The sequence below is a fragment of the Haliotis asinina genome, chromosome 10, assembly GCF_037392515.1.
Source record: "Haliotis asinina isolate JCU_RB_2024 chromosome 10, JCU_Hal_asi_v2, whole genome shotgun sequence".
Classification (NCBI taxonomy): Eukaryota; Metazoa; Mollusca; class Gastropoda; order Lepetellida; family Haliotidae; genus Haliotis; species Haliotis asinina.
The window spans coordinates 37,184,513-37,210,397 of record NC_090289.1 but is presented as its reverse complement, the minus strand read 5'-3'; the positions used below and the strand labels follow the sequence as shown (position 1 = coordinate 37,210,397).

At 38.7% G+C, this 25,885-nt stretch overlaps 2 protein-coding genes across 3 annotated transcripts in view; one reads left to right on the top strand and one right to left on the bottom strand.

Annotated features, from left to right (window-relative positions):
* The first annotated feature begins 1,164 nt into the window (after nucleotides 1–1,164).
* On the top strand, nucleotides 1,165–16,549 carry LOC137298883 (uncharacterized). Of its 2 annotated transcripts, none has more exons than XM_067831235.1 (5): nucleotides 1,165–1,809; nucleotides 11,336–11,548; nucleotides 12,406–12,576; nucleotides 12,728–12,890; nucleotides 14,387–16,549. In XM_067831235.1, the coding sequence occupies exons 1-5, from the start codon at nucleotides 1,763–1,765 to the stop codon at nucleotides 14,495–14,497; spliced, it is 705 nt and encodes a 234-aa protein (XP_067687336.1). In that variant the 5' UTR covers nucleotides 1,165–1,762; the 3' UTR covers nucleotides 14,498–16,549. The 2 variants fall into 2 exon arrangements, with proteins under 2 accessions (XP_067687336.1, XP_067687335.1); XM_067831234.1 differs by lacking the exon at nucleotides 1,165–1,809 and adding an exon at nucleotides 10,179–10,640.
* Nucleotides 16,550–23,051: 6,502 nt separating this feature from the next.
* The window catches only part of LOC137298882 (Krueppel-like factor 6), a 37,580-nt gene continuing 34,746 nt past the window's right edge, over nucleotides 23,052–25,885 (bottom strand). The window contains exon 3 of the mRNA XM_067831233.1: nucleotides 23,052–25,586. Coding sequence (XP_067687334.1) covers nucleotides 25,399–25,586 — 188 coding nt within the window. The 3' untranslated portion in view covers nucleotides 23,052–25,398. The remainder of the gene's footprint in view (nucleotides 25,587–25,885) is intronic.

Sequence of the window (25,885 nt, the reverse complement as noted above, 5' to 3'; positions counted from 1 at the left end):
TGGAACGTTTCTCAGAGCGAGTGAAGATGGTGCAACGCCGCTTTCAGCAATATTCCAGCAATATCACAGGGAGACACCAGAATTAGGTTTCACACATTGAACTCATGAATCAAACCCGGGTCTTCGGCGTGACGAACGAACTCTTTATCCACCAGACTACCCCCGGCGCCCTTTCTCAAAGGTAGTTGAACATAATTATTCTCGCCCATTGGCGGGCTAGTTTATATATTTTTCATCCTTAGTATATATCCATGATAAGAGCTTGTTGCATTTTGCCAATGTTTTTGTCAGGAACTGGCCACACTGCGGATAGCTTCTAGACTCCCTCACATCCGGGGATCGTGGGGCATACAGTGTTGCATAATGTAACCAGTTGCTTGTGGGGAGAATCGAATGTTAGTAGAGGTGGTATGTCATCATAGAGATGGCCATCCTATCACCCACTGGGTTTGATAGACGCCGATACGATCATTAAATCGGTCATCGCATTACGATACATGTCGATTTAGTTCACAGTGCCCAACAATGCCCTGCAGACTAGAATGACAGTTTAAAAGGCTGTCCTTTTGAAAGACTGTCCTTTTCGACAAGACACACAGCATCTTTCACGTGTTTTATCGCTTTCAGTTTTGCACGCTTTCCACGACAATACATTGGCAGCTGAACTTGTCACATCTATGACAGCAAAGTACCAGTCCGTGCTGGAGTTTCACGTGTAAATCGTGAGCACATGTAAGCGAGAGCAGGCCCCGATTTCTCGAAACAAACTTAAGTCTGAGTTTTGACTTAAGTTCAAGTTTTTGCTCAAATCTGAGAAAATGCAAGAACACACATTTTCCAGAATGAAAGGAAATTGGTATCCAGCTCAAACATAGTGGACAATCTGAATTTGGTGGACAGATTTCTTTAGTTTTTTAAATTATTTAGCCTAAAAAATGCAATTGAGTAAAAATTTCAGCTGTTTCAAATTGTCAAACTCATTTTGAGATTTGAGTTAAAACTTAAGTTTGTTTCGAGAAATTGGCCCCAGGTGCTTGTGACGTTTGCTGAGTTTGTGTACGACGTTCTGTGTTTTGGAGAAGAATTGTACGCGCTGCGAAATACTGTGAGGTAATCAAGGTATCTATTCTTTTCTTATATATGCCCAAATGGATAAAACCTATGGTTGAGTGAGTGCCAGTCGTGTAGCAAGCCATTAAATTTCTTTTCGTGTAAGCCCGATAGGTTGTAATTAAAGCTTTGCATTTAGATAGTTTTGAAGGGTGGCCCAACCTTTTTGGCTGCTTGGCACAATCATGTCTAAGCCCATGCACTTTTAATAATAGTAGCAATGCATCTGAGTGCGTGCGCGTGAGCGCCCATCTGTGTTTGTGCATTGTTTCACTGTTTCTCTGTGGAACAGTTAAATCGATAAACAGAATGAATTAATACAATGGGTTCTTTGTACAAACATCTTGGTTAACGATACACCTATTACGCTCACTCGGAATATTCAAGACTTCTTAGCGTACTTGAACTGAGTATGTAGCTGTATATGTTTTATATACCACGCTTTAAACGGTTGCCTCCCTTTGACTCAAGTTGAATGCTAATTGCGTGACAACGCAAAAGACAATGTCAACAACGGCAGAGGTGACGACTTCGTGCTTATCGATGTGACAATCACTGGTAAAGAGCCCCTACGATAGCTCTATATTGTACCCCGGCTACCTGAAACCCTGCGCCCTAGTTCAGGGGGTCAGCGTTCTTGGGGCAGGATACCATGCCTACCTTCCACCACCGTTTCCCCATCCGTACCAGGCATCGCAGGTAGGTCTACAAGGTGTTTCCTAGTAGGGGGTACCTATATCGATCCTGGGGTCGATTGTTGATTTCCGTTCATGCGAAACGAAAACATGCTTCATTGTGTACGTTACCTGACACTTAAGTGTTAACAAGATATTTTATGTCCTGCCATCCACGGCAAGGGGTTGACGTGGATAGTTTTTGCAAGAAAAACAAAACCATTGATGATATTACAGTCACTCTATAGATTGAAATGTGTGTCACTGTTTTCACAGGTTAATATATAATGTGTTTGCCAAATTACATTAAAGTTTGTATAAGGACTGGACTCACAGTATTGCAGAAAACATTGGAAGTTATCAATTAACTAACTCATGTCAGGTTCATGTTTACTGTTGACATTCAATGATAATGTATAAAGTAATTTTCGGGGGCAAGAAGTGAATGTCGGAATGTTAGCCTGTCATTCAGATTCTGAAATATATGTATCCAAAGAACCCATACAAGTTTACGTGTGGTAAGTCTAGATTCCTGCAGGTTCAGGTTTGAAAATGAAGAAAGTTTCTTGGTTCCATTTAGTAAGATTTTGTCGAAACAATTTGAAAGCATTTTGTTTCTTTAAAATTTCCATTTCACTCTCAGAGACTAGATAATAGTTGAAGTGTAGATAGATTGTTGCTGATATTCAGTTTTGGTACCGAATATGCCATTTTACTTTACTAAACTTTAAACAAATTTAGTCTTTTAATTCATCTTTGGTCATCAGTGTAATATTTTTACTAGCATATCCTCACCTAGTTATTTTCCTGGAAAGACTTCCACCCATATTCCCCCAAAGTTATAGCTTGGAGGAAAACGTTCTTAGAGTGTTGTTTTTATAAGGTGGCTGTGTGTTTCAGCATGTTAAGAAACATGTTAAAAACTAATTATTATCAGATGAGGAATATATATTCAGGTGATATGAATTGACTAGACTGAAATTTAAGCGGGGATACGGGTTGAAGTCTATTACCAGTGTGTGCCTATTTAACCACTAGCCTTCTTTGTTTAGTGTCAGAGGCAGGCCAGTAGTTATGTGTTTGCTAGACTAACAGCTAGTCTCTGAAATGAACGTATTTTACTGAAAAAAATCATTCATAGCGGAAAAAAATACAATAATGAAATGGAGCCATGAGGCTTTCTTCATTTTTTTAGAAGCTAAGGAAATCTAGAGTTATCACATTTTCTAGACTTGTGTAGGCTTTCTTGGATATATATATACTTCAGGATCTGTACGACAGAAAACCAGTGGATTCCCCACATAGGTACAATGTTCCTATTTCTGATGTCCCCTGCTGTGATATTGCTGGAATATTGCTTTGACTGGTGTGAATCTCACTCACTCACTCACTCACTCACTGTTAAGTGTCCACCTTGGTTGTCATGCCGTTTCTACAAGTACATATATATCTGTCTGCCTCAATCTTTCATTCATCTGATGGAGTAGAGATATGTTTTGAAATAACGTGTTCCTAATAATACAAGAGCTGACATCTATAAATTCCCTCCCTACGTTATCTTTTTAATGTATTATTGTTTACTGAATAATTTTCATATATCAGTTTATGTCCATTAATCCTCTTCTCCATGTTATGCATTTTACAGGAAAAAAGTGTTCATACTAAGTGAAAAATATAAAACGTAATGAAAAGAAGCCCAGGGACTTTCTTAGTTTTTGGAAGCTGTGAAAATATAGACTTGCCACATTTTCTAGACTTAAGTGGGCTTTCTTGGATGTAGATGCTTCAGGATCTGTATGATAGACTAACGAAGGTATGCACAGTGTGATCTATCATGTGAACTGCACAGCCAGTCTGTGAGGCCCTGACAAGGTATTATACAACTGTAACGTGATGACAAGACTTGTTGAACTAGGGGGAGATATGACTGATCATACCATGGGAGATTTAATCATTTAAGGTTGTGGATAGAGGTCCTTGAGTTGGGTGCGTTCTACCCTGGTTGACTTGTTGCCTTGATATAAAGCCATTCTTGATTGTTGCATTGTATCAGAAGGAAATACCTACCAACTACTCATGTTGTTTTTCTGTACAGCTTCTTGTGTCATAGAGGGTGTTTAATCCATCATTGGAACACCAAATTGATTGTTTGATCAGCATTCTGGAACCACGACCAGGTGAATAAATAAGAAATGGAAACTTTGTGGACACCACCTTATTTATTGCAATAAGCAACTTTTCAATGTGGATTGTTATACTGTTATCAAACTGAAGTGGATAGCTTGATAAAGGTGTAAGGGTCTACTTTTCTATAGTTGTTGGGGAAGGCTAGTGGTTAAAATGTTTGCATCTGCAAAAGGGCTGGTGAGTCTATATTGATAATTTAATCTGTATAAATGATAAAAAAAAAATCCAAAGTTATGAGAAAGTAATTTAGTGTAAGGGCGATAACTCTTTAGAGACATTACCCGGTATGATTTCATTCTGTTCTGCTTATTAACAAAATATGAAAATTCAGCTTGTCAATAGATATTTTAAAGCTAATGCTGTCATAACAACTAGGTATACTGTTAGATAAATTAACATATTTTGTGGTTTGGATGACAAGGTTTGGAACGGTTTGATCCTTTACTTCATTCGATAGAGGACAAAGTAGGTAACGTCTTTAAACGTTGTATATGAGTTTTGTAGAATCAATCCAATTTTATGCCAATATAATGGTTACTTCACCAACAACTCAGAAGCTTATTAGTTGCTCTATACTTATTTAACCTCATATAATGTGAATCTCAGGAGACAAATACCAGACTAGTATGCTTGAGAGATGTCAATGTCAGATTAAGCTCATGCTGTTGTAAGACTCCAATAATCCATAAATATATCACCAACAGCATGTGTAGTGGGCCCTTTGGTTATCTATATGACATTTCAAGTGGGGCTTTCAGATTAGAATATTTATGTGGTGTATACAGGACACTTCATGGGAAAATGTGAAAGACATAGGCTTAGTTGCTAGTTGTTGTTTAAGTGAAGCATGATTTTTTGTACTCGTTTTGAAGTGACTCAATACAACGCACGTTAGTACGTAATGTTAAGGCACAAAATGTGTTTTGCATGAGAGGTCATATATATATAACTTAAAAGAAGTTGATGCCTACCTTTAATCTGTGTGTGCAATGGTTTTGGGAACATGTTTTCGTGTACCTCCATGTATGCGTGCATGCGACATTTCATCTGTGGGTACAATGTTTTCATCAGTTGTACAATGTTTTCATCAGTTGTACAATGTTTTCTTCTGTGGATGGAGTGTTGCAATAGCCTTATGATTATTATAGCATCTATTGGTACAGTGTTTTCTTTTGTGTGCCTGTGTGTGCCTGCCACTGTGCAATGCTTTCATCTGTGCGTGCGTGCGTGCGTGCGTGCGTGCGTGCGTGCGTGCGTGCGTGCGTGCGTGCGTGCGTGCGTGCGTGCGTGCGTGCGTGCGTGCGTGCGTGCGTGCGTGCGTGCGTGCGTGTTCACGTGCACGCGCGCAATGCTTTCATCTGTGGGTACAATGTTTTCTTGTGTGTGAGTACAATGTTTTCATCTGTGGGTACTGTTTCTTCTGTGGATGGGGTGTTGGGGTAGCCTTGTGATCATTATAGCACCTATGAATTCACCAGACAGGTACAATGTTTGAAGCCATGTTTTAGCTTCCCCACAGTGATAATGGTAAAACAATGCTCACTTACTTCATCTGGTGCTATGCAACAAACAAACATTCAGGTAAACTTTTGTGGTTTTAACGAGGGCATGAATGTCTACCTTATCATATGGTCTTATGGACAAGAACAAGGATGTATTCACAACATGCATCAACCAGTGGTTTGTTGGTCCAGACTTGATATACAGCCATGATGAGAGATATATCTTCTGACTGACATAACCTATCATTCTGTCCTCACTGGGGTAGCCAAGTGGTTAAAGCATTCGTTTCACACACCAAGTCCCAAGTTGAGTCCCCACATGGGTGCAATATGTGAAACCCATTACTGGTGTACCCTGCCATGATATTGTTGGAATGTTGGTAAAAGTGGCATAGAACCATGCCCACTCACTCACTCTGATTGGATAATTTAGATGCCCCAAATCAAAAGTGCGTGCAAAGGTGCGATCAGTTAAAGTGTCAATCAATGTGGAACAATTACACTGATCAATAGGATGTATTGATCCTTCCTTAATACACTTGGATACCATATTGCACACACATTGTCAATAGAAAATCAGGTGTCAAGATTCTGCGATAAGGTTGAATAATACTGACTGTACATTAAGGATATGTTGGTATTCTATTGTTGTTTTTGAGCTATTGTTGTTATAATGTGATATATATATATAGAAAATGACTGTATTGAACTCTTGAAAGGAATATTGTGCCCCAAATTGCTGTTTTTTTACTCAAGGGAATAATACAGATGTTTTGTGGCATAACTATTTTCCATAACATAATCTCGTAGGTTTCATGCAAGAAAGTGTATTGTAATATTGTTTCATTGAATATGAAAAGTATCATTCATTTATCACACTGGATAAGACTGGGAGCCAATGAGATTAAGCGAGGTGAGGAATGTTGTGAAAAAAAAACCCACTTGAAGCAGTGAATCGTATGAACTAAATGGGGGCAAGATGCACGTCAAAATCGACAGTTCTTTCTTGTCAAATACAGGTTTTGAAAATTTATATGCTTATTTTTGGTTGTTCATTTTAGGTGGGGTGGTCTGGGGGTGGGTTAGGGTGTTAGGGCCAATGGGGGGTCTTAAAAAATGAAACCGTTTTGGTGGGTGTCGTCATCAAAGTGCAATGCCACCCCTCCCCATAATACATTATCACACCCTTAATCAAACTTACCATATTGATACAGAATTTTTTGCTTTGGCATAATTAACTTTGTTTAATCTTCAGAATTTGAACTAAACCTTGTCATGTTCATGTGATATCCCAAGCATGTTTCTCTGTCATTAATTATGACAATATGCTGATAACCTATTAATAGATGTGAATTTAGAGATTAAAAACAAAACAGAATTTAGTTATACACACTTATAACCATGATAAGTTTTATAACTACGATAAGGTATAAATATGATAAACTGTTGAAATACCATTAATGGTAGACGGGAGCCATGTTGTGGAAGGTCACCCCATGGTAGGGCAGGAGGGTTTGTTTGTTTAGGGAAGAAGAAATTATGACTGTATTGATCCAGTGTAAGGTTACGTACCTGTGAAGGGTCTTCCTCAATCTTTCAGGGCAATATATACACTATGTGGGTGCAAGGGTGACCCAGCTATGATTTACTGGGCAGAAATGCACCATGCCAGAAGCCGAGAATTGTTGTTTTGAATTGTGTGTTCATCCTGATTAAATTTCCTGTTGTGTCAGACCTGTACACATGATTGTCAGTTTCAGCGAACATGACTAAGACATGCATTCAATGTATGAAACTTAGCAGAAAAACAATATTCTCAAAACTCGAGTTATCAGTGTTATGCCATTGTACCAAGAATGCTCTATATGTAACAGTAAATCATCCATCAGTTACTGTCATAATCGCATTACAAACAGTTATAAAGCCTAGTCACATTCAGTGCTGTGAAACTGTTAAATCTAAACAATGACAAACTTCATTCAAAATTTAATGCTCACCACTAACACTGACTCACTAATTCAGTAGCAAAAATGAGCAACATCACTGAAAATTTTCCATAGTCTTGACTATTGCATTATGTGATTTTGTTACAAAAGCAGTCTCACAGATTGACCCTGACCGTTGGACTGGTAAGATATATTCATTGCCAGTCCTTCACAGAATTAACCTGTCTCGGGCATTAGGGCGGGCAGTAGCTTCATACACTATGACATGCATCCCTGTGGAATCCATCACATCAAGCTGACATACTTTGATGTATGTGGGATACTGTTTAAACTCGCTCATCCATTCATGAAGTAAAGCAGCTTTTTAAATAACAACTGGGCAGTGGGGAGCCTAGTGGTTTAAGTGTTTGCTCGTCAAGCCTTGAAGTCCTGGTTCGATTCCCCACGTCTGTACAAGGTGTGAAGTCCATTTCTGGTGTCCCCTCCCGTGATATTGCTGGAATGTTGCTAAAAGTGCCATATGACTAAACTCACTCACTTGAATTAATAACTTGATTCTTCAGTTTAGACACTTTACATAAGTATTCCAAATGACATTGGTGGTTGAAGGCAAAAGGTTCATTGATCAGGTACACATGGCAGTTCAGTCATTAACAGGCATGACCGTGATGATTAGAGCTGTGACAATATACATCATACTATCGATAATCTTGATACTTTATCGAACTATAAATATATCGATACTTTCTTTCGTATTTCATTGACCTCAAAATTGTTTATTGTCCCTAGAAATTAACGGACATTTCAATATTTATAGTGTTACTTGATATCAAAATAAACGTTTCTAAAGAAAATAACTGAAGATAGCATATCGTGATGTGTATCTAATGTTATCATTCCAAGATATCGAGATATATATCGAATCATGAATTTTCTGTATCGGCACACCTCTAGTCATGATAGATGCGATACTGTGATTCATCATTTTTCACAAATTGTCCATTGTCATTTCTGTCTGTTGCCTCAACTTCAGCTGATCATACATGACATGTAGGTGAATTGGGTGGTCAGACTTGACGATCGGTTGGTTGATTTGTTGTTGTGCGCTGAGCTCAGAAATGGTGGTGGCTTGGAACTGAATCTGGACCAGACAAGCTAGTGGTCACCAGCATAAGCCTCAATCTACGCAATTGGGATACGACAACAAGTGTCGACTAAGTCAGCGAGTCTGACCACCCAATCCCGTTAGTCACCTCTTACCACAAGCATGGGTTGCTGTAGATTGGTTCTTACTTGGATCTTCACGGGTCACACTTGATTTGTTTATGCTGTCTGATGTTAATTACATGACATCACACCTTGACAACTTGGTGGATGGTATGACGTCACGCACCAGTAACTTGCAAGCTTGCAGGTCATAACGTCAGTGCAAATGGACCCCACTTAACCTCACCTCACCCTGCCTAATACCCTGAAAATTACACTAATCGGTTATATTTTAGCTCAACACTATTAGCAATGGAGTTGCCAGTCTGTTAGACCCTTTGCACCCCCAGTTAATCCATAACATTACATTGATTTAAGGTTGAGATTATCATAATATGACTACTACAAATTGTGCTTTTCCTAATTGGTGTCAGTATTTTCTGATGGTTTTTTATGGAGGCCTGGATTAAAGCAGATGTCTAAAATGTGTGCTGTGCAAGACTGTGTCATAGTTCATAACTGATAAACAAACAGTATTTAGCATCCTTTAATATACAAGGGGAACACTGAATTGCCGATAACTGTACATTGAACGACGGTTTTAGTAAACTCAAAGAGTTTGCTGTAAAAGTACTTCAGTTGAAGTATTTAATTGTCAGACATCTTGAATCAAGTCTTATTACCACATTTGCTGTGTATCAAGTTTGTTCCTCATGTGCCTGATATCAGTAAATACATGTTATAAATACGGATCCACTGATGCGTGAAATATTCCATAGGCAGATCCAGATTCCCCCCACCTCTCTGCAGGGGTTAAAAAATCCCATCGCCCGACGACCGGGACAAGTCAGTTTTCATTTCGGGCAATCAAATAATGGTATCTTACTTGTCCATGGGCTACTAGATAATTTCCACTTATGGTTTCAAGCAGCAAATAATCTTGGCTTTCATTTCATATCTTCTCATAATGAAGTTGTTCACGCTCACAATAATTATAAAGTAGAGGTAGTAGAGAGTGAATTTATCTCGAAGCTGGTCCACTTCGAAGGCTTCATCCTAATGGGGGGCGGTGGGGTAGTCTAGTGGTTAAAGCGTTCGCTCGTCACGCCGACGACCCGGGTTCGATTCCCCACATGGGTACAATGTGTGAGGCCCATTTTCTGGTGTCCCCCGCCGTGATATCGCTGGAATATTGCTAAAAGCGGCGCAAAACCAAACTAACTCACTCACTCACTCACTCACTCACTCATCCTAATGGCTGTGTTAGTATTGTTAGTATAGGAATGATAATAAGTTGTCAAAATATTTTGTTCAGTTAATAAGAATCTAATGACTTATCACCTAATGTGTGTATTTCCTCTGTCAACAAGGCAATCAGTCTGATAAACCACTGCAATTTCATAGGTGGCAAGTATTAGATCTGGGGATCTGTTTTAATCATATTATACCTACAGTACCTCCTTGCCTGCACCACAGTAAACAATGCCTGCATTAGGTAGCTTACTCTACCAGTGTCTAGCCATGATATGGTAACGATCACAAGCCAACCATGCAGTGTTGTGGTGTGTTGTATTTCGACTTGTTGTCCCTCACAGCTCCGGATATGCCTTGACAGAACAATCCAGTACTGGATATTTAAATCAACAAATCTTGACCAAGAGCTTTCAACATTAACTTGTAACTGCCATTAGAAGGCATGTTCAAATATGAATAGGATTTACTTGTGGAACGTGTTCAGACATTGACTGCCTGATGTTTTCGCCATTGTGTTGTATGGGGTAAATACAATGTGATAGCACCTTCTTATGTGTATTCTTGTTTTGGATCTGGAATCAGGTTTATGGCCAGCGTGACAATAATGTTTGAGTGAACAAGTTATCTGTTGTTTATGTGATTTCGGTGTGAGATTTTATGACAATGTCTGTCACACAAGATCAGACGGCCTGGCCTCCAACTGTCATGGAACCTGTGCTGGCCACAGAACCTGCTTACAGAGGACATGTGTTGAAATCTCTGTAAGTCTAACATCATTTTGTGTCACTTTGTTACATTTGTTACGTACATAATGATTGATATTTTAAGGCGACAGCCTGCCTTTCTGTAGATATTAACTTAAAAGTGCGATACTATATGATACTTAAAGTGCGAGAACCTATATTTGATATGACTTTTACCTCTCTCTTATTTCAGGGTAGAAGGAGATAGGTAGCCAAGTGGGGAAAGTGTTAGCTCTTCACGTTGAAGACCCACCTTCAATTCCCAACATGGGTACATGTGTGAAGTCCATTTCTGGTGTCCCCTGCTGTGATATTGGTGGAATATTGGAAAAGGCAACATAAACTAAACTTGCTTTCACCCACTCAGGGTAGAACAACAACCTCAACCCACCCGACCCCACCCCAACCCCCTACCCCACCCCAACCCCCTACCATGTCCTATGGCATGTCAAACAAGGGTCACATCCAGTATTGCCTTATTGAACCCCAGGCCTTGAATACATGCTATGTTTTCTATTAGACCCTGGTTACTTTTTATGTACAGAATATTCGTCACCATTGTGATGAACAGATGTTGTTACGGAGTGTCTGGAAGCTGTTATGGAGTGTCTGATCTTTTGAGGAAATAAAATTTTTAAACCTGTTTGATTGGTCACCAAACAATGCAGTTTTGTGTCACCTTCACTCACTCACTCTGTCCTCTTGTTTCCTAGACACAGCAAGGCGAGAAGTTTGGTGGATGGTCAGATCCCAGCAGTTGTGTCCAGTGTAGACATTGATGAAATCAATGCAAAACCATCAGTTCCATACCGACTTCCCCGTATTTCCCCTGGCGTGACGCCTCGTCTGTGTTGCAGTGAGGAGGAGAGTGAAGATGATGTGTCGGAGAAGATGTGGGGAAGATTTGGTTACGAGGATATTGTCAGGTGAAGTTGTTTTTAGCTGAAATACTATATATTTTCTTCCCATCTGTCTTTGGTCAGGCTTGCTGACTTGGTTGACATATGTCATCAGTTCCCATAGGCATAAATCAAGGCTCATACTGTTGATCACTGGATACTCTGGTCCAGAAATGATTATTTACAGACTGCCGATATAGCTGGTATATTGCTGAGTGTGGCATAAAACTGAACTGACTCACTCGCTCCCACCTGTCATGACCATATTAAGTGGAAATTATCAGTGCATACAATACAAGTTGTTGACTGGTCACGAGGGGTCCATGGCCTCATGTACAGTTGAGGTTTGTTTATGTTCCCCAAGCCTCAGGGCGAGGGGAACATAAACAAACCTCGAGGGTACATAAGCCCATGGACCCCAAGGGACCCGTGAACAACGTATTTATCTTACCGAACACCCAAGTTTAATTTCCAGCTGTTTGAAGCACTTTGTACCTGTTCATCTTTCTTTGTTTTGGCTGCAACAATTAGGTTCCATTCTTTGAAAATCGAATATGACATCTTAGTTATGTTAACCATTATCACTATTTCGATTTGATATTTGAGTATCTATTTAACTTATTTCCACACAGCCAAAGTGTAATTTTTAACACCAACTCCAGCAGTTTCCATCGCTGAAATAAGGTGAAGATGTGTGAAGGCTGATGGTTGGTTCATTTACAGGACATTTAATTTTGATACTAATATTACGGGTAAATTTAGGACCCTCACGTATATACAGTCATATAGAGTAATTACAGGCCATCTTGTACCTATAATAATATTGAATGTGGCATTGAGAATCAAATAAGATTCAATGGTGTATAACATGATATTGTTGGTAGAATCCCTGTCCTGACGCCAAGCATCAACAGGGTGTCAGTTGGCAATAACCTACGAATGACAAATTCCCTGAACACCTCCCTTGCCAAGGCCACTCCTCGATTCCGAACTGCTGCCATTGCACCCACTAAGTCTATCGTGAAGATAAAGGATGAGATTGATGCATATAAAAGGTAAGATACATGAACAAGGGAACCAAATGGTTTTTCTCTGAAAAATGTTGTCACCAGCAAAATAAATTGTTTTATTAGATACAAACTAAATGGTTACATTTTGAGACTTCATGCATGTAGTGACTTTTCTTTTTTTTGCATTCTATTCCAGCCTTTTGGAGAAGACCAACAGGGGAGACAACTCTGACACTGCTGCTTACCCTGAACCTACTCCATCCCCTGTCAGTCGCAGTGCCTCCCCTACCAAATCTGTAAAGAGTATTCATTGGACGCTGGGTAGCAGCACAAAGAAACAACTCATGTTTGACAAGAGGGTGAGTAGGGAGTTCAAAGGTTTGATCTCTGCGAAGGTATAATGTTTGATTGTTCATTTTCACCCTTGTACTTGGACCTTTCTTTGTATCACAGACATTTCATTGTGCCAGGTTGCTCAGAGTAGTCATTGTATCCCATTTGTATAGATTGATGCTCATGCTGTTGATCATTGAATTGTCTGCTCCAGGTCCCATTATATACAGACTTCGCTTTAAAGATACCTGGAATTTTGCTGAGTGTGTCTTAAACAAAAAAACAACCAGCCATGTCATAAACCACCAGGGGCCCCTTTCATGAAGCACTAAGGTGATCTTGAGTCACTAAAGTAACCCAAGTGCAATGATAAAGAATGGTAGTTAAAGGGGCACTGATGCAGAGTGAATGTTTCTCGCCAACGTTCAAACCAAGCTGAAAATTGGTCAGCACCCGCTCCTTCAACCGTGACGGACTATGGGACTGGGCTCCTGTCCACATTAACCGAATTTCTTCACCCTAAGCAGTCAGGAGGCAGGATGCCCATCATATGCCGTTATTTAAAAATATCCGTGGTATTCCTTGTATGAATGTAACAAAATATCCCAGCAGTGTAGTTTTTTTTCTGATGCCTGGATGGTATAGTGACTGATCCAATTTGATCCTATTTCTGTGTTTTTTACCTCAATCCTGTCATGTGAAAATATGTCTACAGGCATGTAGCAAGCCATTTGTTTCTTTAAGTCCGAAAGATTGCAAAGCTTTATATGTAGACAGTTTTGAGGGTTGGCCCAGTTGTCACAGCAAAAATCATACGTAAATTTTGGTACCTATGGTAGTTACCCTGGTTTATTATCTATGATAATAAAAACACACAGTTGATTTATTTGAACTAAAAACGACTTTGCCATTGGTAGAGAAATCATAAAATTTTCGTACATTAAAATAAATCTGAATACACCTATGTACCCAAGTACACAGCAAATGCCTATATGTATTAACAACGAAGTTCCGTTAGTATCCTCAGAACATTTTCAGCCCAGAAGTGTTTTCAGGCTGCATACAACACAGAGATTACATCTTCCTTGCTGTAACTCGTGTTTGATGGTGTAAACCTACACATGTTATTTGTCATCATTCACTTGATGGTCAGTTAATGAATTTATAACAGGTTTAATTAGTGGTTAAACCAGTCCACGGAAATTACTCTGCATCGGTGCCCCTTTAAGGTTAACCTTAATAAAGGTTGCTTCGAGAAAGGTGCCCCTAATTAGTACTTGTTTTGCCAAGATCATATAAAATACTACAGATCTTGATTTTGCAAATTTTATCATAACATATTTATTATGCATTGAGTTTTTGGTGTACATGTAATTTTTAGGTTAGGGGAAAATGCTAGATGTTCATATAGTCTCAGTGTATTTATGTATGAGGTTACATACAAATAATCATACACAATAACCCCATTTGTCTTTTCTAACTGTGTGATGGGATTGTACTGAGATCATGTCTCTTTCTACAGGGTAGAGGGAGAGCACAGGGACCCTTCTCTCGTGAGTTCACCGTCACATGCTTTGCTCCACAAAACTGGTTGAGGTTAAAGCTGGGACGATCAAAGACTATGTATCACTAGAAATGGAGGCTTTCAAACTACAAAATAGGTCTCTCCATGTGGAAAGTGTTGGAGTTATACAGTTACATTACAAAGTACCCTTGGAAACCTTCTTGACCTTTGTTTTTGACAGGTTACTCAAATGTTTGGTGATTTTTTTTTTTTTATCATCTGGTGATCCATCCTTTTCTGACTCATAAGGAAATACATTACGGGAACTACACAAGTATGACCTTGGTCATCAATTATTCAAGTGTTTTTTATTTGTTTCCATGGACATCCCAGTACAATCCACATGGCCAAGTCTAAGGTGCTGAAGGTCACTATTCGTTATATACCTTAGGTGTGCTAGGAACCTATGACAATAGGTTTGATTCCTGGTTCACTCTGATTTTCAATGTAACTCGACAAAGTGGTTGAAGTGTTGTGATATGACTGAATTAATGTTCAAGGCCTAGATTTTTTAAGCTCTCTTTGCGCTAAGATAGTCGCAAGTGCCATATATTAACATTAACTTATGACTATCTTAGCGTTAAGAGAGCTTTGAAAATCTAGACCAAAGTCAGTTTCAAAGATCAGCTCTGTTGCTGACTGTAGACATATATCTATGTATTTGCATTATCCTCTTATATCAAAGGACCCATGAAGATCCATGCTTGTCATAAGAGGCAACTAATGGGATCAAGTGGTCAGGCTCACTGGCACATGTCACCATAATTCAGTTGTGTAGTTTGATGCTCATGCTGTTGATCATTGGATTGTCTGGTCTAGACTCTATTTAAAGATTGCTTGATGTAAAAAAACAAGGGTTGTGTAAAGCTGAATTCACTCCCTCTATTCAAATGCTACCAGGAAAGGAAAATAGTGTTGTAACCAAACACACAAAATGAAGTTTGTTTATTTATCAAATATTTTCATGATCTCTAAAGTACATGTATTTCTAGAAACACTGGATGTTTCATTCCTAAAAACACTTATTTTGATCCATACAAGATATGCATGTGAATAATTTTCACTTTGGGAAAACATTGCTCTTGTGTTTGTTTTGATTATGCTAGACTGTAAATAAGATTCTGTTCATATTCATCATATTTATTCTAATATACAAATACTTGTAAATACCTTATTACACTATGAGCCCACTTAACATATTTCACAGCATTTAGTTTTATGAACAGTCAGTCAATTGTTTGTAGGGGCAGTGGTTTGGTCTAGTGGTTAAAACGTTTGTTCGACATGCCCAAGGCATGGGTTTGAGTCCCCCATGTGTGCAGTGTTTGAAGCCCATATCTGGAGTCCTCTGCTGTGATATTAGTGGAATATTGCTAAAAGTGGCATAAAACCATACCTGCTCATTCTCTCTGTTGTTGGTAACATTGACTGAATATTTTTTTAGTTTTCCTAAACGATCAGTGAAAGGTGCTGCCCCCACCCAAAGCCACATATCAAAGGTTTCAACACAGTAACTTTCATCATCATTTATTGATTTGAAATTGCGGGATCTAGATTTAGGAAGTGTGGGTGATTTTAAAGCTGAAGATCATTTTTAGCCTTAACTCTCATTCCATTGTCAAAAGGTGATGAAAAACATTAACAATATATTGATGTAAACAACTTTATTATAGTGAGAGCGATGATTATATATATTTGTATATATTTAGTATCTAGTTGTTGATGTGGGGCACCTAATAAGGACAAAATGTTTTATTTTATTTGGTTGTTAGTGTCAGAATGTACCTGCTGTTGCCAGCGAGGGTCTTGTTCTTTGTATAAGGTTTCAAGACACTATTCTTTGTAACTGAACATACATTAAAGTTACTTGTAACGTTTGTTTGTTTGACTGGGATTTGTAGGTTGTTTTTCTCATGCGGGAAAGTAACTGTTTGGGGATTTTTGAAGCAGTGTTGGGGGTGCCCTTTGGAATTGTCATGCTCCATATATGTTGTATTTATCATCGTACTCTGTGAATTTCACCAGTGTCAGATATTTAAGGAGTGATTGAAATTGTGGAAAGAATAGTATATGTTTGTCATGTTTATTTGTGGTTTCAATAAAGACATATTGTTATAATGATGGAGAAATCATGATTTCCGAGTGTAATCTTCCAGCACTGGGAACTAGCATCCTTGGCATTATGGTTTTGACCATACATCCCACAAAGAGGTCATTGCACTAAGTTGATAGTAAAATCTACTCACACCAATGTTAGTCTATTGGTACACCTGATTTGTGGAGCTGGGCCTGTGGACTAGAGGAAAATAAGCCTTTTCTCAGTGTGCCAAATTTACACTGGCCCTGTGGTTCCTGGCTAGTAAATATTCATCAGGACCACTACATGACAAGTTTGCAGTGGTCCTGGTGGACATTGAAATTTTAAGTAAATCTATTAATGTTATTTTAGACTAGTGAAGCACAGACAGGACTACTAATTATTCTCCTCTCACTGGTCCTGTGGGTCTAGCGGGAAATTTTGAAAGGTTCCTTTCCCTGTTTTCTTTTCTGTAGAAAGTTAGGATGAAAATATCATTCAGAGCTTTGAACAGACATGCTACATAAACATGTTTGTCCCTGATGTTGTAAAGCACAATAAGAAAAGGTGATCTCAATAATTCCACAGTAAATGTGAACAATGTTCAGCTACGAAATGTCTTCCTGTAATATGTCTTTTGAGTCATCTAAAGACTTGTAGGTATATGGGTCAATTCAATTATTCAATTCCTTTATGAACAGTATCATTTGAAGTATACATAAAATATATCATGCATTTTTGTAGTGCAGTATTTAGTTAAAAATACAAAATATTTTGTTTCTATATTCTATATTCACTTCTTGATCCCATATTTTCTTATTCTGAATATATTTTCCAATACTGAATTTGCAAAAAGGTATTTAGAAATTATGAGAGTTTTTTTTCCAAAGGGGAAGAACTCTTGCAGGCATAATCTTTATCAACACAGCTGGTGTACCTGTGCACTTGTTTGAGAGATACATGTGTAACTGAACACACAAGATAAGTAATCTTCTGCAATAGTTTTATGATATGCCAAAGGGTATTACCACGTTGTATGGCAGTACAAGCATGACTGCATATCCTGAGTAGACTGACTGGCTTCATTAGACAGGACATTCCACTGGCTGGGGTGAAATATCATTGACTCCCCCAGAGCAGTAGCATATGATCTAGAGGGCATTGGCAGCTCAGCTGTCTGAGGGGAGGACTAATGCTTGTCACTGAATATATGTAATTTTGATAGTAACAAACTAACCCACATAAATTGAAAAGGAGCCCCAGGGAGACAAGATTCAGAACCTGTGGAAATCTAGACTTGCTTCATTTATGACTGTCATTGCAGGGAGGGTTTGGCAGTAGAGAAAATAATTTGGTTCAGGGACTGTGGGACAGATTGAGGGGCTGCTGTTTCTTGAGTTAAATTGTCCTTAAGGGACACAAGAAGTCTTTGATCATGGCATTGAACCCATGTATGCCTTGGCTATGTATCTAGGGTAAGCACCATAAAAAGGTGCACATTTTTCAAAACCAAATGAAAACATTTTTAAATTGAATCAATGTGAACTCTCATTTCACCATTTAACTAACATGCTGTTAGACAACTTTTTTAAAACACTCATGACAATTTATATGTTAAATGGTTTACAATAATTTGAAATATTTTCTGTTCAAGAAAGTGTAATGAATATCTAAATTAAATGTTTATTTAACATGCCCATGATGTGTGTCTTAAGAAGTGCAGTGGTGTTGGTCAAGAGTGAATCTTTGGTGTGAAATATCTTGACAGATACTGTAGAAATTTGCCATTTGATTTCAGATATTTTTGTTTTCTTTACATGAGAACATAATTCTCTCAGCGAAACATGATAGAATTCATTTCTGGTTCAGAAACCAAATCCGTTGAATGTTTAGTGATGAGACTTACCAAAATGATCTGTCTAGTGGCTAACTGGGTCCTTTTGATTGCATTTCTAATAAGGTTCATAGCAGTATAAATATCCTCAAGTTTCTTAGCATGTATAATTTTGTCATTTACTTTGTCTACTAAATGTGCTGAAGAGAATACATGTATAAATTATTTGTGAATAAGAACTTTTGAGGCATATAAGTCTATTTACAAAGCAGTGTGGACATCTGTGTCAGTTCAGTGACTGTTTGGTAGACTGGTGGTTAAAGCTTTCACTCGTCACTCTGAAAGTAACTTTGATTACCCACATTGGTACAATGTGTGAATCCCATTTCTAATGACACTTGCCATGATATTAATTGAATATTGCTAAAAAATGGCATAAAATATGACTCAGTCACTGTGAGTCAGATTGGGAAGTTACATTATTGTCATGTAGGGTACTAAAATTATGGGACTCGTGAAGACATGGGTTAGATTTGGTCTTCAGCAATCCTTTTTTGTAAGAGATGACTAACAGGATCTGGTGGTTAGGCTTGCTGACGTAACTGACACATGCCACCATATCTCAGTTGTGTAGGTCATTGCTGATGTTGATCTTTGGATTGTCTGGTCCAGACTCAGTTTTTTGCGGATTGCTGCCATAAAGCTAGAATGTTACGGAGTGATTACACGATGCCATTTAGAAAGTGGTCAAATGCAACATATGTCATATTTGGGATTTCACTTTCTCACTAAAGTACAAATTATTGTACTTTTTTTGGTTGAGTCCCATCCGGGATTCGAACCTGCACCCTCAGAGTCAGGCACCTAATTGCCAGCACACAAAGTCAGCTGCCTAGCCCACTCAGCCACCACGACTTCCAGTGAAAGTCTGACAACTGGTAGTCTAGACTGCGTACCCCTCTGATAAGTGTGAAACTGGCACGGCTCCCACGGCAGAAAGCTATGATTACACGATGCCATTTAGGCCACTGACTTTGTGTGCTTGCAATTAGGTGCCTGACTCTGAGGGTGCGGGTTCGAATCCCGGATGGGACTCAACCCAAAAAAGTACAAGAATTTGTACTTTAGTGAGAAAGTGAAATCCCAAATATGACATGTTGTGTTACGGAGTGCAGTGTAAAACTAAACCTACTCATTCAGATATGTAGATAGATACAGCGAAGACTTCTTACTGCTTACTTAGCAATTATGTTGTACTTGAACATTTCAGAAGCAAAGAGACCTGTAGAGATCAAGGGTAGAATAGAACCCATGCTTGCGACTATGCTTGTCGTAAGAGGCGACTAACGGGATCGGGTGGTCAGGATCACTGACTTGGTTGACACATGTCATCAGTTCCCAATTGTGCACATCAATGCTCTAGCTGTTAATTATTTACGGACAGTTGCCATATAGCTGGAATGTTGCTGAGTGTGGCGTAAAACTAAACTTCACACACTCACTCACAAGCAAAGGACTTGCAAGTTAAAGAAAACAGGATGTTTCTCAACCATTTCTACATGTCCGTTTAATTTCATACCATAATTATTGTCCATTAGATTACAATTCGTCATTCCTTGTGGGAAGGGGTGAGGAGTAGCCTTCTGGTAAAAAGCATTCACTTATGCTGAAAACACAGGTTTGTTTCCCAACAAGGGTACAATGTGTGAAGCCCATTCTGGTGTTCCTGCCTTGATATCGCTGGAATATTGCTAAATGCAATGTAAAAGGACACTTACTCACTCCTAGTTGGCTGAGCAGGGACTTTGTCCTTCATGCTGTTGACTCTCAGGGATGCAAAGGAGGATGACATTTTGATGCTGCTCATGGATGAAGGAACTGCCCTGGTCAAGGTACCCCACCACCAAAATGTTACAAGCAGATACCAGAACTGTGATGTGCAGGATGAATGACAGGTATGTTTCTCATTCTTTGAAGTTGATTACCCACATGGGTATAATTTGTGAAGGTCATTTCTGGTGTCCCTTGCCATGATATTGCTGGATTATTATGGCGGTGTAAAATCATACTCAGTCTGTCTTTGAAGATGATATGTATATACTAATCTCTCAGTGACTGTAGTTAGATTAAGTCCTAAGCATGGATTTACTGATAACTCCTGGGGACTAAATTTGAATGGGTGGTGACCATGAGGAATGGTGATACGATGGATTTTGTTTCATTGACTTTAACATTCATACAGTGTGTGAAGCCTGTTTCTGGTGTCCCCTGCCATGATATTGCCGGAATATCATGGATAAAAGCTTGGGCCCTCTCTCCCTCCCCGACTGAAATGTATAGGAAATTGTATATTGTTTGCCAAAGACTAGACTTGCACAAGTCTCCAAGGTAAGAATTAATAGTTTATATAATGATTTCCAAACAATAATAAATAACAGAATGTGGTACTGTCTGCTAGAGATGTCATGATACTTAATTTGCATTAATCGAGATGTATCATGATACCTACGTCACGATTCAGTATGTATCATACCTATTTTCACACCATTAATGCATAAAGCTAGTTACATTTTGAACATGAAAAAAATCAACATTTTTTATGCTCAGAGATTAAAAATTTCTAATTTGCCATCTTTGTGCTTGAAAAATAATCATCTGAAACTCGAAATTCAAACTATATGATACATTTGCAAAATGTAAACAATACATAAACATTTAAACTGACACTTTCAAAACTAAATATTGATACACTTTTGAATGTATCAATAATTGTATTGACTTATAAAAAGTATTTATATCCTGGCATTTGTACTGTCCACTTATCTAGACTTGCCTCTTCAAAGGATAGAATTGCTATACATCCATGAGCTTAGCATTCAGTATAGCCTTGGAGGTGTAGGCTGTGGTAAATAGGGCCCAGTTGATCAAGCCTTGCTCCAGCTAACCCCCCTGTCCACCCTACCCCACCCCAGTCAGTTACCCCTCATTTCTCTCACCCTTTCATCTCCCAAACCAGCCATCCTTAATTTAACCATTTCCCAACCATAACCCGGACATGAGCTCCAATCCCACGGTACCCATCTTACACCCGAGCCAACAATCACCCACTACATGCCCCGGATACAGACTGCCTTCCCAGACACATCCATCTCACACCTTGAGACAACCTTTTGCCTGTCCCATGAACCTTCCCATCCCAGACCTATGCTCGATACCCGATCCCATGACCTAGAGCCACCTGAACTTGTACAGGCATATGGGAAAAACCCAAACTTGCTATCGCTTGATCCTTAAAATGAAGTGAATATTCAATCCCTGTAATTATAGTTATAAAGCAGTTGTTTTCTTTAGAAAGGTCTTTCATTTAAATAAATTTGTATTACATTTGGAATAATTGATCAAGTTGTTATTCAAGGAATAATTTGTTATGTATCATGATTTTCTTAATTATTTATCCATTCTCGTCTGGTTTAGCTTCCCTGTCGGTGCGTTACCATGACAAATACTTGTTTCTATGCAACAGAAAATATGTTGATGCAGTGCACTTTCAGCATAACAGCTAGTACATTTCTGAGGGACTCCATTATGGCGACCACTCACACTGATCAGGATTTTAAGCTGAGATGACTTGACATATTTCCGCCTGTTGCTTTCAGCAAGTTCTGAGTGATGTAATTCGAGTATTGAGTAAGCCAGTGTGCATGGATGGTAGGCAGTTCTTGACTCAAGCCACATTATGTTTTTCACAAAGTTTGTACTTATTCTGCACAGATATTTTTAGTACTGTATCAGAATAATGCACCTTTTTGTATACGCACAAGATCATGTTTAAACTTGCACTGAGTGAGTGAACAGGATTTGAGCAATATCATGTCAAGGGACATCAGGGTTTCAGATCCAAACTGAAGTCATCAAGGTGACAAGTGAACACTTTAACCACTTGACTATGACATTGTTTCAATCAGTGTAAGGCTGGGCAAACTTGATAAGTTTTTCAGGTTGGGGGCAACAAATAAGGTGCTTGAGCAGGCGTTGGTCATGGGTTTGAAACCTGTCAGCTCTGATCTTGGTTTGTCAGGACTGTACCTAGTGGGGTAGCCTTGAGGTTAAAGTGTTTGCTCATCACATCAAAGACCCAGGTTCCATTCCCCACATGGATTCAATGTGTGAAGCCCATTTCTGAGGTGTGTTCAGAATCGTGTGTGCCCATGGAAGCTAGCAAGCCCTCCATCCTGAATCCTGGTTGAATGCCCGTACATACACACAAACCATCCTGACAGCTGCCTTGCCAAGTTAAACAAAATGGCAACTATGCTTAATGTCATTTGTCACCACTCGCCCCTTTCTGTAATGTCCAGTTAGAAGACTTACAGCTTATCCCAAAAGAACAAGAGTTGGTTATGAATGGTTAAATATAACCAATTGCTTGAATCCGTTAAGGCCAATCGGAGCACTCACAGCAGGCAATAGTGCAGACATTCAGGTTCTGAACATGCCATTGGCGTCCCCTGCTGTATCCCTCTGTGCTCATGCATTTACTATCCTGCTGAAACATGCAAATAGAATACTGTTACGAGTGGTGTAAAAGTCCTACTCAGTTTTTCATTAGTAAGATGGCCTAGTTGTGCTTCTTCCTTAAGTTTCTTGGACTTAAATCACGTCTGGCACCTGAAACTTATTCTGTAATTCTGACTAATGAAACAAAACAAAGCTTTTTGTTACATAGGTACATATATTTATTCTTTGATTATATACACCAAGTTCACATGAGAGAACTTGTAACCCTAGCAACGTACGTGTCACATGACATACTGCTTTCTCCAATGATTCTCCTCTGACTTGCATGTTACCAAAATATACATAGAAGTTGTTGTTTTTTTAAAAAAAACCCCAAAACATGCAAACTGTAACAATTAACAGTCATGAACAACTAACATATCCTTAATGTTTGTTCTCTAGAGAATCAATGCATAATTAACAGTATTGGAAAGTGATTACTCCCTAAAATGCAAACCCCTTCATTGGTTTTGTTTCAAAACGTCCAAAAAAAATCCTGCATAATAGTGGAACGTCTATAGGTCTCAATGAGGTGATACCACAAATATTGTATTAAACACAAGTGAAATTTCAATAGTTGTCATGTAGACCAGTTTCCTTGTGCAATTTTTCAACATGTAGAAAAATCAACTGAACCTTTCAAACCTACGGGAAATATCTGCGTATTGAAATTTTGCAGACTATTATCAAAATATTGACAAATTTCCACTTCCTAAACAAAACATTGCACAATCCCCAAAGTCAGAAAGATATTATATAGGTTTCATTTGTATCCGTACTAAAAACATTTTTGCACCAAATTCCAACGGTGACACCACTCTTTGTAATTATTAGCGAGTTATGGTATTAGCACTTATCACATAGTTACTACACAAACGAATTAGATCACATAAATATGAGCAACACTAAAATCTCATTTTCAAAACATGTACAAAACAAACTAATCACAGCCACTCAGACATGTTATAATATTGGGAGAAGGCAGATCTGAGACGGAGAATCTGATTGGTCCAACTGCAGGATGCATAAACGACTGCTGCCAATTGTGTTGGTGAGATCACAGCTGTCTGAATTTCCTGTGCAGATGGCATAAACAATAAAGGATGTTTGCATATATCCAATGATGCCAATGTCTGACTGAAAACAATAACATATACTGTAAAATTAATAGCACTTTGGGTGAAATTGGTTTGTTCATCTGGACCTCTGTTAGTTAAAATTTATTTGCATACTGAGTGTGAAAGTAAACGAGATATCAACTAAACATGCATGAAGAAATCAGGGGGTAAAAAAAATAACCATAAAAGAATGTTAACAGATTGAGCAGTGAAAAGAAACAACCCAGATGTCCACTTAAAAGCAAAACAAAATCAAAATGTCACTTATCATGGATCCTGGGAAGTGGAATAAAAGATGACAATAAAATTGTCCAATAAGTAACAAAGTCAACAGATCTTCTGAACAAATGTAAAAACCCACTAACAGAAACACCAATTAAACAATATTGATACAACACAAACGCCCTGTCATTAAAATCAAACACCAGCAGATTGGAATTGAGTTTGTAGGCAAACAATTAACTGACAAAACCAATATTGAGATATGGCTATGTAATTATTTCTATTCTGACAAAAAATAGTTTCAGTAGAAATTCATTTTGCATACTGTTTGTTCATTAAGATGAATTCCTAAGAGTCTTTCCTTCAACCACTGTGTGACAGACAACTAACATGTTTCCTTGATTACACATGGGGGACGCTATCTTTGCAGTTAAATGCCAGTGTTCATTCGAGGAAATATGGTAAGGAATATGTTGGGTCATATCAAAAACAGACTACATCCTTCTTTTCTTGAAACTTTCGAAATCAAGAAGGACACAGACATGTTGGACAGCAATAATTTTCTCAAGTTGTTTCTTGAGATGTCCTTGTTGCTATGTTCTATCCAAGCACTAGGCAAGATATGTTATGATATCACAGTGAAGGGGTATGAATATAATATCATCAGGTCAATGTCATGACCTTCGAAAGGTCACAATGACTGTAGTTACAATCAACAGCCAATATTCAAACATTCCTTTCTCTCACACGCTGTTCCAGATCTTATAACCATGCCTAAATGTAGGCAATGCACAACACTGTCTTGTGTGTCTAACTAGGTCTCTATTCATGAGACTCACTGTCTTTTCTGATTAGTGCGCTAACATGAAAATAAACTGAAGTCTTCTTGGCACAACTGCGAGTCCTCCACTGGCCAGTCATGGTATAGTTTCATGGTGCTTTCAGAACAGCCCAAATGACCATTGGTCATGCACTTCAGTTCAAACAGTATGCTGACATGTGACCATTCATTTCAAGTGAGGAAGTTCTTCCTTTTCTAAACGACACATACATGATTTTAGATTCAATGTTTGGTATCACGTGTGCTTGTTTGTTCTTATCACAGAGATTCAGGTCATGGTCAAATGGTGATGGTAAATGGGTGACGACTTGAACGGTGGTGTCAAAGATCCATGGTTGCATGACGTTTCATGTGTAGTGCCAGATGATCTGATCGGGAGAAGCATCTCTCACAAAATCTGCATTGGAAGGGTTTTGCCCCAGTATGTTTGCGGTAGTGGCGTGTAAGTTCATCACTTCGTGCAAATCGCCATTCACAACCTTCCCATGTACACTTGTAGGGTTTTTCACCTGAAGGAAACAAACAAAACAGTCAGTTTAAAAAAAAAATTCTGAACAATTCAGTAAAGCGAGTGGGAGAGTTTACTTTTACCCAGCACTTGGCAATATTCCAGCTGTATGGTGGCAGTCTGGATTGTCTGGTCCAGACTCAATTATTTACAGTGATTAACAGCATGAGCACTGGTTTGCGCAATTGGGAACCCAACCAAGTCAGCGAGTCTGACCACCCGGTCCCGTTAGTCGCCTCTTACGATAAGTAAGAGTCCTCTTTTATGACAAGCATGGGTTGCTGAAGGCCTATTCTACCC

Excerpts from the sequence above, each read along its gene's own strand:
- LOC137298883 (XM_067831234.1), top strand. The coding sequence starts at position 10,537 with ATGACAATGTCTGTCACACAAGATCAGACGGCCTGGCCTCCAACTGTC. Across the intron at positions 10,641-11,335 it reads GGACATGTGTTGAAATCTCT|ACACAGCAAGGCGAGAAGTT; the intron begins GTAAGTCTAACA and ends CTTGTTTCCTAG. Across the intron at positions 12,577-12,727 it reads GAGATTGATGCATATAAAAG|CCTTTTGGAGAAGACCAACA; the intron begins GTAAGATACATG and ends ATTCTATTCCAG.